Below are 13,144 nucleotides of genomic sequence, written 5' to 3'. Positions count from 1 at the left end.
AGCCTCGGAGGGTCTTTCTTAACATTGTCTCACAGGCTTTTAATGAGTTCCTTGTCTGTTAAGAGGAAGTCTTATTTTCAACCTATGGATTGACAATTACTGTTGAAGTAAGAACTTTAATTCTTTGAAACATGTTTATTGTTAGTCACTGTGAATGATTTGTCAGAGTAATCTGAATATAGTCTATTAAAAAGTAAGCAACTGGTTACATTTCTGTAAATGTGGACAATGCTCTTAATGTATGCTATCAAAAATCAATTTGATAAACAATTGTGTGTAGGATTTGATTCTTTAGGACAAGAGAGATAATTTTTAATCTTTTTAAAATCATATCTACATAATATTTGAAGTCTTGCCACTTTCTTTTAAAGGTGGTATCAAGTTCGTAGAACTAATGCTACTCTGGGTGTTTCCATCTGGGTGTTAAGCTTTGCAAAATTACCTTTCTTTCAGTAAAGTCCTTGGCATATAGACAGAGCTCTGGAGAGTGACCTTTTTTGGTGTCCGTTAGTATTGGAGTCCAGTTGGGTTCAGACACTGTGTTTCTTTATTGACCAGTAGTATGGGGGAATGCTTTTTCCAAACAAAAATATTATTCTGCAGTAAGAGCGAAGCAATTAGATGGTGAATTTAAGAACAAATTAGTCTAGTCTCATACTTACTATCAAATCTCATAAGGTATCCCATGGTAGGCTTGACTTTTCAGCATGGGTAGCTTGCTTTGCAGTTCTCTACACTGTAATCCACTTAATCTCAACAGGACTATGCACAAGAAAAACAGATACTTGGAGTAGTAACTGTTCAGTGGATAAGGCTCTTTGCTTTACATTATAAAATCTGTAAAGGTGATTTGACTCCTGACTGGGAAGAAAAGGCTTTGCTACCAAGTACAATGTTAGAAGTAGCGGTACACAGTATATAGCAAAGTATGTGATATTTCTAATAAGGAGTTTTTAATAAACTCTTGTGTCTTTGAAGTTTACACACTCCTCTGACCAGTCAGAATTCAGCATTTTCCTCTGTAAAAGAACTGGGTGACACAGCACAGGCAGAGTTAATAAAAAGAAGCTGTTTCCTGATCAAGTGAATGTATTTAAAAATTCCTATAGACATTTCTAACTCCAGCTTCTCTTAAAAATAAATAAATAAAAGCAATATACAATGAACTGCCTACCGGTGTGCATGTTTCTTTGTGTGACTGACTGCGCACTTTGTAGACTAGATTGTTCTTTGAGAGATGACTATTCAAAAATACTTGCAATGCTTTTTAGTATTTCATTCTTTAAGGTAGCATAAAACAAAAGAGCAGTAGTTTGTCTCATCTTCCTTGATTAAGCACTTTTTTCTTACCTTTGGTTGCTTTCTTTTTGAAAATTATTGTACTACAAAAAGAAATGAGAAGTAAAATGTGTGTGTTATAATGATGTCTTTCTTCAAGGGCTGAATGGGACAAAAACAATCTTAAAATGGGAGGCTTATTTATAAGCTTAATTTTGAAGTGGCTTTTCTAAGTCCATTCAAGTGATTAATGTATTAGTATACATTTAAGATCTGTGATCTCAAGTAGTAAGTGTAAATTTCGGTGAGATGAACAATAAGTAAGTATAGGATTGATTTATCAGCATAATTTGTAGAATTCTTCCATTGACATGTCATGTGATGCTTTGGAATTAGTTATGTCACATCTTCCTCTGATATTATTCAGAAAACACATTAGTAGTTAACTTACTCATAATCATATTATGCAAAAAGAGTCCAAGAACCTTTAATCTTTATGGATTTTTTTGCTAACATTTGTTACTAAGAATTTGTAAATTAAATAGATTCATCAGAGCTGGACACTGCTCTATGCTAGCTCACACAGTTAAGCAATTAAAACGCTCAGGTTGTAAGCCTAACAAATTTTAATTAAAACTGACAGATTTTTTTTTATTTTTAGTGTGTTTTGTTGCCAGACACTAGTACAATTCATGTACTTTTACCTTAAAACATGAAACAAAAGAGCAGAGAGCTTTAACTTTTCTTTATGGTAGTAAGTGTGTGTCAAGAAAAGAGTGAGCCTATCTGAAGTACGATTTGGTAACTTGATTTCTCTGGTTCGCATTACATTGTGAAAAGAAGCTGTTCACCTCCCAGTCCAAATCATTTTCCTTTTACCAGCTGGGGAAGATCAGAATAAAATGGACCCATCCCTTTTCTCAGTCCCTGGTGGTGATGATGATCCAGCATTTGTTTTTCATTCAAACCACATGTGGAATAAGTGAAAAAGAGGAAATACATGCTGGTCATAGGTCAGGTGCAACACAGAGTTTATACAGATTTATTTTCGTTGTAGCATCTGCTATCCTGCATTTAAAGCTGTTGAATGTTGTTCTGCTTCCAGTTATTTTAAGGCAGGTTTTCTTAAATAGTGACTTTTTGGGTTTTAGAATATCCTGTTCGCCAGACATTCAGCCTTCAGAGCCGTAGAAGCAGCCTGATCCTGCAGATGATAACTCTGCAGCAGACTGGCTCTTCAGAAGTTAAGCTCCCTCATGATCTCATAGGGTGGAAGCTGACCCTCTTTGTTTCTGGCCTGAAATTAAGAAAACTAAGCCAAAAAAGAACCTGGAAAAGTATTAGGGTGATAATGGGGAGCTGGGGTTAAGAACTTCCCTGGTTATCCGTACTTGGGTTTGTAGGGGAGAATGAGGAAGAAGGAGCACAAATATGCTGCAATCTACGAGTGCAAATTTAATTTTTAAGCAGGTATAGATCATGAGCTAAAGGTTTCAGTTTTCTCATAGTAAGTTACATGTGCATTTAATTTACCCTCCATTAGAGGTACTGCAATGCTCATTGCTTACCACTGACGGAGAATCAGGACAAGTGACTGTATATATCAATATCAGCTTTATTTGTTGTCTTTATTACTCAGCCACTTCTGGTAGTGTTTTTATAGCTCTGACTAAATTATGAATGACATCCTGATGGTTAGGAATTTGAAGGCAATAATTTCAAATTGTCTTAAATGTGCCAACCAGCCAGCCGAGACTAAATATGCATTTACAGCAGCTATTTTGCAGATTTATAGCTAATATTTTTTTCTGTATTTTTTCTTATCATTACAATTTAAGCTCCAACCTGCCAGCATGATAAAATATATTAGGATTAGAATTAATAGCTTACTATGTGATAAATTAAATTTTACAATATTCAAGTTGCAGAAAAAGGGAATCCCAAATGGGCATAAGGGGGGTGGGAAGAAGGAGGGGTGAAAAAAAAAAAAGCGTTCTTCACCATGAGAGTAGTGAAGCACTGGAGGAACTTGCCAACAGAGGCTGTGCAGTCTCCATCATTAAAAGTTTTTAAAACTTGACTGGATAAGGCCCTGAGCAATTTGGTCTAACTTTGAAGTTAGCCCTGCTTTGGGCTGGAGGTTGGACTACATGACCTTTGGAGGGTTCTTGCAATCTAATTTTTTCTAAATTTAAACCACCAAAAATAAGTCTGAGCTGTACAAATGATTGGACATATTAGAAGGCAAAAAAGTCCTCGTGTCCTTTCTGTTCTTCAGAGTTATAAACATGCCTTTTTAAAATACAGCGGGAATGCAATGGGAACTGTGAGACTGAATATCAAATATCACATCAGAGACTTGAGTACCCAGATTATGAACAGATATTTTAACCGATACTTTATATAAACAGTGAGGAGTTTTTAAATCTGATTTTTGTAATTAGAATAATTTCATCTTTTTTTAGCTTGATGGTCATGACTTTAGTTTCATTTAATATGTCAGTGGGTGATTTTTTTGTTGTTTTGCTGTTCTTTTTTCAATTTTTATTAGGAATAGGGGGCCTGCAAGATTTTGTGCTGAAGTCTGCAACACTGTCAACATCTCCAGCTTGTCCACCATTTACACCTCTCAACTTTGAAGCTACGCCAATTGTGCGGGTAGCTGTTGAACCAAAACATCCAAGTAAGTTTAAAGGAGAATAATGGGGATGGTAACACAAATTCAATGTGGTAGCAATGCAGCTTCCCACCCTTAGTGATTTGACTAGTTTATGATCTATTCACTGAATCAGAGACTGACCCAGTATAAAATGAATATATATGTTGCCTAGAGAGCTATGCTTTATTGCCCTTGTGAATTCTTCCAGCTGGCTAGCTCATTTCTCAGTAGGTGAGGAGATACAGACCTTGTTGTGCCCTTTATGGTCAGACTTAGCTGTTCCACAAGTAAGACACTATGTCATGCTAAAGGTTCACTATTCTTTTGCTATGAAGGTAAGTATATCTTTGGGGTTTTCACTTCTGCTGACATTCTGTTATGCTATAGCATTAAGCTTGTCCTACATATTTGCAGTACTGTTCCTAATGAATTTTTTTTCCCCCCAACCAGAGAGTAGTGTATCTCTGCCTATATTTGAATTTCATCCCAATTTCCATTTGCTGTTTTAGTGTTAGTAGAACCAAAATAACTGTCTTTCTTTTCAGTTACAAAATACTTTTAACACTAAGATTACATGTTTTTTTAGAAAGTGATTGGACAGCTTACCAGCTATTTGTCCCATGTGTTTGAATAACAGATAATCATATGTTGTACTTCCTGCATTTGTTAAAGCAGTTTTGAAAGTATTGGAAATTACTGGTTCTACTGAGTGTAGTATAAAGTTGAAAATGTTAAAGGAATGTAATTCTAGAACTACTGACCAATTTTGGCATAGTTTTTTTTTTCATTAAGGAAATGAAGCTATGTCATCCTTACACCTTTCCTTAATTTCTCCGTCCTGATAACTTCTGTATCTATGGTTTGAACTAAGTTTGTTAGAGGAAAAGAAGCTTCAAAGGTAGCTACACTTGCAAAGGTTTCCTGAAAATCAGCTGCTGCTTGCAGCACCAGGAAGACAAGAAAAATTTGGCCATTGCAGGCTCAGCTTGAAAGCAATCAGTTGTCCAGTGAGCTGCACATAGTCTTAAGGTGGCCCTAGCACATTGTCACATACAGGTGCCTTGGATTTCCGCAGCAAACCTACTTCAAAACTGCATTTGCTTATTTGGAAAAATGACTCAAATACAAATTATTTCCCTATGTATATTTTACAGAATTACTGCATGTCTTCGCATTCATGTCAGAATTTTCCTGTATGGTTACCATAAGCTCTAAAAGAAAAAAAAAAAATCCACTCGTCCCTCTCAGTGGGCTTAAATGCAGAAGACAAGGTTAAAAGTCTTTGTTCAACCGTGTTGGCCATATGAACTAAAACTGATTTTTCCACTTTTTGTTTATTTTTATGTCTGGCTTTCAAGGATTCTTTTCTGTTACACCCTTACAAGCTTAGCATTAACTATACAATATCATATTTCTTTTAATAGTCTCCAAGAGAATGACAAGTTTAATGTCACTCTTCCTTCTGAATATGAATACGCATTCCTAGAAAGCCCATGGCTATTCTTTACCCCATATGTAAAATAAGAAAAAGGAATTGTAGTTAATTTTTTAAAAATTGTATTAATAGTGAAAGGCTGCTGACATGAAGTGTTTATGCATAGCTTTGATGTCATCTAGCCAAATTTGACTCAGCTGTGGTTGTTCATTCTTCATCAACTTTAAGGCAACTCTTTTTAAACACCTTCATTTTGGGGACAGCTGTGTTTTTTGTTTCATTGAAAAGCTCTCACATTCATGATTTTTCCCCTTTTCAGGTTGTAATAGCATTAAAACTTTTCAGTGGCTTTCAGCTAGTTTGAGTCCTTCCTGTGCTTCATTCGCTCTTATGCCTTCTAATTAATCCATATGGAATAATTTGGCTTTTATTTTAGTAAATTTAACATCTTATTATTTATGTCTTTGGAGCATTTTAAGCGTTAGCAATTTACAGGTTGCTACACTTAGCCATGAAAGATTGCAAATAAATACAGTTATTTACTGAAAGATTACTTTAAACAGTTGTAATAAATAAGAAAGGTTATATCTGTTGATAATTTGTGAAAATGAGGAGTGAAATCCTGAAATTTGTAATCATTTCATATCAATAACATTGAATTTTTTTATTGGTTGTGAGCTGTTTATGAGCTGTATCTGTAGTTAATTGTATATAGGAAGCAAGATATCATCATAGATATCATCATAGTCGATAGCTTGTTATACTAAACCTATTGTAAAACTATGTAAAACGAACGTGCAATCCATTCAAATGTGTACCATCGTTATGATTATATAGTGTGAATTTTATCATCACTACATAAATTCTTGGTGATAAATTACGAGTATAGCTTGTCTTCAGTTGCTGCTCTTAAACCGTACCACTCTATGACTCATAAGCAGAAATCTGCCCACAGAAAGACCTCAGAACTTAGCTGAAAGTTTTTGAGTATTCCCAAAATATGTATTTCTGTTTAGACTTCCATAAAAATTCGTGTTACTATTTCCCTTTTAAAATATATACTATGTCAGGTATTCCTTCTTCAGCATTTCTTTGTTAATAGTACCTTATTTAATTACCTTATTTAATTACTTATTTAATTAATTGCCAGGTGATATGCCTCAGCTGGTCAGAGGAATGAAGCTTTTAAACCAAGCTGATCCCTGTGTCCAAGTTTTAATCCAGGAGACAGGAGAGCATGTGCTAGTGACAGCAGGAGAAGTTCATCTTCAGCGTTGCTTGGATGACCTGAAAGAAAGGTTAGAGGGGCAAGGAACAGAAAATATTTTTAGTTCAGTAGGTGTCTGTTCTGTTTCTTTGTCAGATGCATATCTTTGCTTTATAGTCTCATAAAATCGAAGTTTTATGCACAAACAGATTTTACCATTGGATCAAAAAATATACCTTTTTGTAGCTATAAAATTACCTGCAGTTGGGCAGAAGCCATCACTTTTGTACATCTTATATGACTTTTGGGTACTTTCTAGAAATAATAAATTGCAGTAGGTTCAGAGGTCCAATTAAGAATGTAATGTACCATTTGTAAAAAATAAAAACTGTGAGGGGAATCATGTCTGATAAAAGAACTCTCAAAAATAAGAAAGCAACAAGGCCAAAAATTGTATGGGCACAGGCAATCCTGTTCCTTTGCTCTTCACATTGATTTTTTTTTTTTTAATGTTGATCTATTCTCTTACTCATTAACAGTATTTTCTGCAGGCATAAATGCATACCTTTAGTACTTCTAATATTTCTTATGGTAGAACAGTTGTCTGAAACAGTCCTTTCCTATAACTTCATTTAGTAAGAAATTTCTGATACTTCTGTCCACATGCATTTACTGTCCTTTTCTGTCTAAACCAAAAGCAAACCTGATGATGGATGGTTGAATGTCTGTCTTCCTGTGCCCATATTCCAGTTAATATCAGACAATGATCACTTCTTATGGAAGTTAGACTGGATCACTTGTAAAATGGGATGTATGTTTTAATGGTTATCCTCATTACAACTTAGTGCAACACATTTGTACCACTTTTAAAAGCCTAGTATTATTTGTTGATAAACATCAGTTGAATGTAACATGCTAAATAGAACAAAACTGATTGCACCTGTCTTCAGCTGCAGTCTGCATAGATGTCTAAATGCCTAAATCTGAAAAAAAAAAAAAAAAAGAAAAAGAAATAAAGTAAAAGCTATGTGATGGGGAAATAGGGTTATAGTGAGCAGCTAGCAGCAGTCCATATATTTATGTTCCTAACCTTTTCTTTTATAAACATAATTTTGTCTTTTTTCCTGAGTTGTTATCTAATTTGGCTTTTGTTAAGAGAACTGTAACCGGTCAAGAGTGACCATTTTGTGTCCCTTACCTGTATTACTCAAGAAAATGTCAGTGTTTCAAACTACCAAAGCACATAAAGACTTTGTGCTTTATAGCATCATAAGCAGAAACAAGAAACACCTGAGGGCACAGAGTAGCAGGGCTCCCATGATTGGCCCACTTGGACTTGACATATGGTTCATGATGGCTTTTCTTCCTCACTTGGATACTGAAAGGAGTTGGGAGCAAATGTGCTTACTAGCTCATGCTCCTTCTAACCATCTCTGAGGACTTAGCATGTATTAGCTGCCATCCCTCACATACTAGCTCCTGGGACAAGAATAGTCCCTTCCTTCTCTCCCCATTTTGTGGAAGGAAAAGTGAAGAATGGGGTCCATGTCTTGCAGCAGTCCTCATCGATTCCATGTGGTAGGTTTGTTTCAGTGAACTGTTGAAGTGTGAAGAGAAAAAGTTGTGGTCTGAAATGTTAGTTATATTAGCTCTGTGTATTTCTTTAAAGATATTTGACTCCTCCTAAGTGCGTGTAGTTAGGAATAATTCTGAACTAGGGATTGAGACAGTGTATAATATCCTTAAAGTGTGACCCACAAGTTTTTCCCCAAAAATACTGGGAAAGGTAATTCAAAATTCTGAAGTCACACTTGAAGTAGTGGAGCAGGATTCTGATCTTAGCATCTATCATAACTGTATCAACTCAGATTGGAAGAGTTGCCATTTTTTGAGTAATTACAGCAACTGAGGAGGTTCTGCTGAGTTGAAACTGCACTGAATTGTCTTTGTCAAGATTTTAATCAGACTTTTTCAAAGACATATATTTAATTGTAGCTTTCCCAGTGTGTATTTAGAGAATTATGTTCAAGTAATGCTTATTTTCGAAGATGTGAAGAGACATGGAAACAAATAAAAGATCAGTCATCCATGTTTATCTAAATGATTAACTATGGATGTTCTTTTTGATTTCACTATTTTTTAAATTTTTTTCTTCTTAATTAGCTCTTTTTGAATAGAGTAATAAATCAGACCTTTTAACTTTGAATGTTTTATCTTCTGCATTTTACAATAGAAATTTTTAGAACTTTATGTCCAAAGAGCCTTGCAAATACTAAGCATGAGGGGATTAAATTACCCTGTTCAGAATGAGAAACAAAGAGAATGAAGATGGTGGTGTGGGGTTTTTTATTTGGTTTTTTTTTAGTATAATTCAAGTGCGTGGGAAAACTGCAAAAAGGATAGATCTGGTTTTGACTCCCATGGAAGTAAAACTTAAAATTACATTTGCTTTTCCTCTGCAACTTTTTTATGACTTTGCCAAAATTTACCAGAACTTAGGAAATTTAGTCCTTTTGTGGTCATTTAACGAACCTGTTCAGACCTCATGAGTGGTTAAGAAGCATACACAACTCTGAACTTGGAGGAGAGAAAAGACAGCTACTAATTACAGGTCTATACGTGAAATAATTATCTGACATGATTCTATAGTGAGTATGCACCTCTGGTGATACTCAGGAGTAGCTATTTCACTTGAAATTTGTTCCCTTCCTCAAGCTGACTTAAAGGCATTTGGATGTAGGCAGTCATTGACTTCTACCTTCAGAATTGTGCCTTGTGTATTTACATTTGTTACAAGGTCACAATTCTGAATGATTCTTTAGGTTTGCAAGGAGAATAGTGGTTAAGGTTTCCACTAGCTAAGCACAATATGAAATCCCCAGGGGCTGTTTTTCCCCTACATTAATTCTCTTTCTGCTTCTGTGCTGCAGCGCCAGTTTCCTGTGCACGGGCAGCACAGTATTGTGCACAGATTTGAATCTGCTGTAACAGAAGAATGGAGGAAAATGGGAATATCAGCTCTCCCAGTGCTCCTAGCTGCAGAGAATTTGATCTGAACCCACAAGGTTCTAGAATATTGTGGCTCCACACTCCTTTACAAAAGCCTGTTTGGTTTACCTAGTGCTTTATCTTTTCAGAGCATCTCACAGTAAGAACAGCTGTGTACTGGTTCAAACAGGGTGTCCGTCTTGCTCAGTATCATGTCTCCAGCAGTGTGGCCTAGAGCAGATGTCTGGGGAAGAGTGGGGGGGGAAAAAAAAAGTAACCATAATGCTTTCCTGGACCTTAATCGTTTTCAGTTCAGGGACTATTGTAGTTGGATTGTCAGATAATCCTGGTCAGTCTTCCCCTTGCCCCTCGTGTTGCAATCAGATTTATTCATGATGATGTTAAGGCCATTGCACTACCATCCCTCCCTCCTCCTCAAGTTTGAAAGTATTTTTTAAATTTTAAACTAACTTTTAAACTTTATTTTATAGGTTTGCAAAGGTACAGATTAGTGTATCAGCACCTATTATACCATTCCGAGAGACAATAACAAGACCTCCAAAAGTTGATATGGTGAATGAAGAAATAGGAAAACAGCAGAAAGTTGCTGTCATACACCAAACAAAAGAGGACCAAAATAAAATTCCTGAGGGAATTCAGGTTGATTCAGATGGACTTGTTACAATATCTACTCCAAATAAACAAGCTACTCTCAGTGTAAGAGCAATGCCGCTTCCTGAGGAGGTAACTCGACTTCTTGAAGAAAACAGTGACTTAATTCGAACTATGGAGCAGCTCAACACATCCCTGAATGAAGATAAAAAAACCCATGAGATAAATCAGAAGACTCTTGACAGGATCAAGGAATTCAAACAGAAGTTGGAGCAAAATCTGCAGGGAAGAAAGTGGAGAAATGCTGTTGATCAAATCTGGTCATTTGGACCACGGAAGTGTGGGCCTAATATTTTGTTATATAATTTTGAGGGCTATAAAAGGTCTGTGTGGCAGTGCCTTGGGAACACTGTGAAAGAAGGGAGTAAATACAGAGACTTTGACAATAGCATAGTAAGCGGATTTCAGCTGGCTACCCTTTCAGGTCCCATGTGTGAAGAACCCCTCATGGGTGTTTGTTTTACAGTGGAAAAATGGGAAATTAATAAAGTTGGAGAGATGCTGTCAACTAGTAGTCAGGATTCAGGGGAATGCGATGCCATAGAACATAAACAAAATCAAGATGCTACTCTAACAAGCAGTGGCAGTGATGAAGTTTGCAGTGCCAGTGAACACCAGGACAGCAGTCAAAGTGTTCCAAAATCTCCTGAGAAAATTAGTAAACACAAGGGAGAAGTTTTACTTGCAGATTGTTATGGTCCCTTCTCTGGGCAACTGATTGCCACCATGAAGGAAGCTTGTCGTTATGCTTTGCAAGCAAAACCACAGAGACTTATGGCAGCAATGTACACATGTGAAATTATGGCTACTGCAGAAGTTTTAGGTAAGACAAACAAACTAAACCTTTGTAAATAATTTGCTTTCTGAAGTCCAAGGTGAGATTTTATAAATTAGACTGAATCAGACAGTATAACTTGATTAAAGGTTTTGACAGAGACTCTCTGATGCTTGTGGTATTTATACTATTGTGAATGAAAATTTAGCATTCTTCTTGCTTATCTGAAATGTGCATAAGTAACAATGCTACACTTTTTTGGAAGTGCAAGATGCAAAATGTTGCCTCTTATGAAATTTTTGTAATATCAAATTCACTAAAATTCCATATCAACATTGTGCCTTATAATTAAGCATTATTTCAATGAAGAGATGAGAAAACCTATGCTGTTTGTAAAATGAGTGCAGAATCTTTGTTAATGCCATTTCAAGATGTTTTAAGTTAATTTAATAATCAATATAGAAGTGAAGTCAGGAAAAAGAAAGAATCTTAAATTATTGTTACAGTCCAGTTGGTAGATTTTTATATTTTTTTAATAGTATCTGAATCCTTCTGGTGTGCAAGTTGCTCACTTTGTAAACCCAGTGCATACCAAATTCGTGTCACTTATATTGCCTTATTGCTTACACCTACTTAAACTTGTTTTTATGACCTACTTACAATACCTCTGAACTTCCCATAACATTCGTTCTTGGAGTTTTCCATGGGAGCTGCTTGCACACTGAATCTGATCCAATGCACCAAGATTTTATTTGAAACTAACTTCCATTGCCTTTAAGCTATCATCAAATTTACTTTGACTATACTGCTCATGACAGAAATTATAGTATATCCTACATAAAATTACTAAATATTTGGTTATTTGTTGTAAAAGTCTTAATTGTTGTGCACACAAGCATAATGATAGCAGTTATAAAAAACAAATTGGTCTGAACAGCAAAATGTACAATTGTATGTAGTGAAAAGAAATGCCTTTGAGTGAGCAATTGTTTTGTCCAGATGCACGATCCTGTTCTTTTTTGGAGGTACTCCTTAGCAGGCCTGGTAAAAGGTGTCCTGTGGTAAACTTATTAGCATATTACCATAAACTACAGTTTACTACGACATGGAACTTCTGCATTTTTTAACTACCTTTAATTATTTTTTAACATTTAAGAATGCCCATCAAAATAAGATTTTGTAGCATTACACATTAGTGTTCCAGGAGCACATCAGCACCATACTTCTGAATCTCTAGGTCAAGCTATGAGCAAGATACCAATTTTCAAACCACAAAACCACTGTATAAATTGCAGTTTTTGAAAATGCCTACTGACAAAAAAGCATGATTGTTTATAGTGATTAACACGCATCGACTCATCAGTTGGGCCATAAAACCAAATGGAAACATGTCTCTCTAATGCACATATATATTTTTTTTTAAGTTAGTGTAATTTAGGAATTGGACATGCAAGCAAATTAATCCAGTCTAATGAATGTGAGTTGTGTGTCAATAACCATGGACATGCACTTAGTTCATGACAAATTCGTGGGTTTAATTTTGATTATGGACGTTTAAGCTAATAAATTACATCCTCATTAGGCGAAGTGAAGAGCATGTATGCTATCCAGTAAGACTTGGCAGTTGACATGTGATAAACTGGCTTCTGTAACTTTAATTCTTTCAGTTGATTTTCCATATATTGAGTTTGATATATCTTCATATTGTCTGCCTGTTTCTAAGATTTTAGCTTCAGAGGAAGAAGAATTTATGTTCATTGTCTCAGTATATAAAGCTTTTTCCATCAGACTTTTCTGACAATTAAACTGAACTGGAGCTGAGGAGAGGAACAAGGAGAGAGGAATGCGGAAATGTGTTGCAAGCTCATACATGGCCCATGTAACAGTCCTTGGGTTTAGACCTGGGTCCTGCTTACACCCAGTGTTTCCTAGTGGGTTGTACTTTGAGCATCTCGTTCCTACAGTTAGTTCTCTAGAAAAATCAATTTTTACACACTCCTCCTTTATGGAGTTTGTGTGTAAACTCCCAAAAGCTGAAGAATGTTCTGAACTATTATAACATGTTTAACTATTATTAGCTTTTGCCTGTTGATATTCCTATCTTTTGATCTCCTCTTCCCTTCTCTCTTT

At 35.7% G+C, this 13,144-nt stretch overlaps 1 protein-coding gene across 2 annotated transcripts in view; it reads left to right on the top strand.

Moving 5' to 3' along the window:
* EFTUD1 (elongation factor Tu GTP binding domain containing 1) overlaps positions 1 to 13,144 on the top strand; it is a 71,987-nt gene that overhangs the window by 44,280 nt on the left and 14,563 nt on the right. For both annotated transcript variants that reach the window (XM_010084366.1, XM_010084367.1), the window contains 3 exons: positions 3,830 to 3,961; positions 6,523 to 6,670; positions 10,059 to 11,062. In XM_010084366.1, the coding sequence (XP_010082668.1) occupies positions 3,830 to 3,961; positions 6,523 to 6,670; positions 10,059 to 11,062 (1,284 nt within the window). The remainder of the gene's footprint in view (positions 1 to 3,829; positions 3,962 to 6,522; positions 6,671 to 10,058; positions 11,063 to 13,144) is intronic.

This window comes from Pterocles gutturalis, unplaced genomic scaffold, assembly GCF_000699245.1.
Source record: "Pterocles gutturalis isolate BGI_N339 unplaced genomic scaffold, ASM69924v1 scaffold44560, whole genome shotgun sequence".
NCBI classification, from domain to species: Eukaryota; Metazoa; Chordata; class Aves; order Pterocliformes; family Pteroclidae; genus Pterocles; species Pterocles gutturalis.
This window is presented reverse-complemented; position numbering and strand designations above follow the sequence as displayed.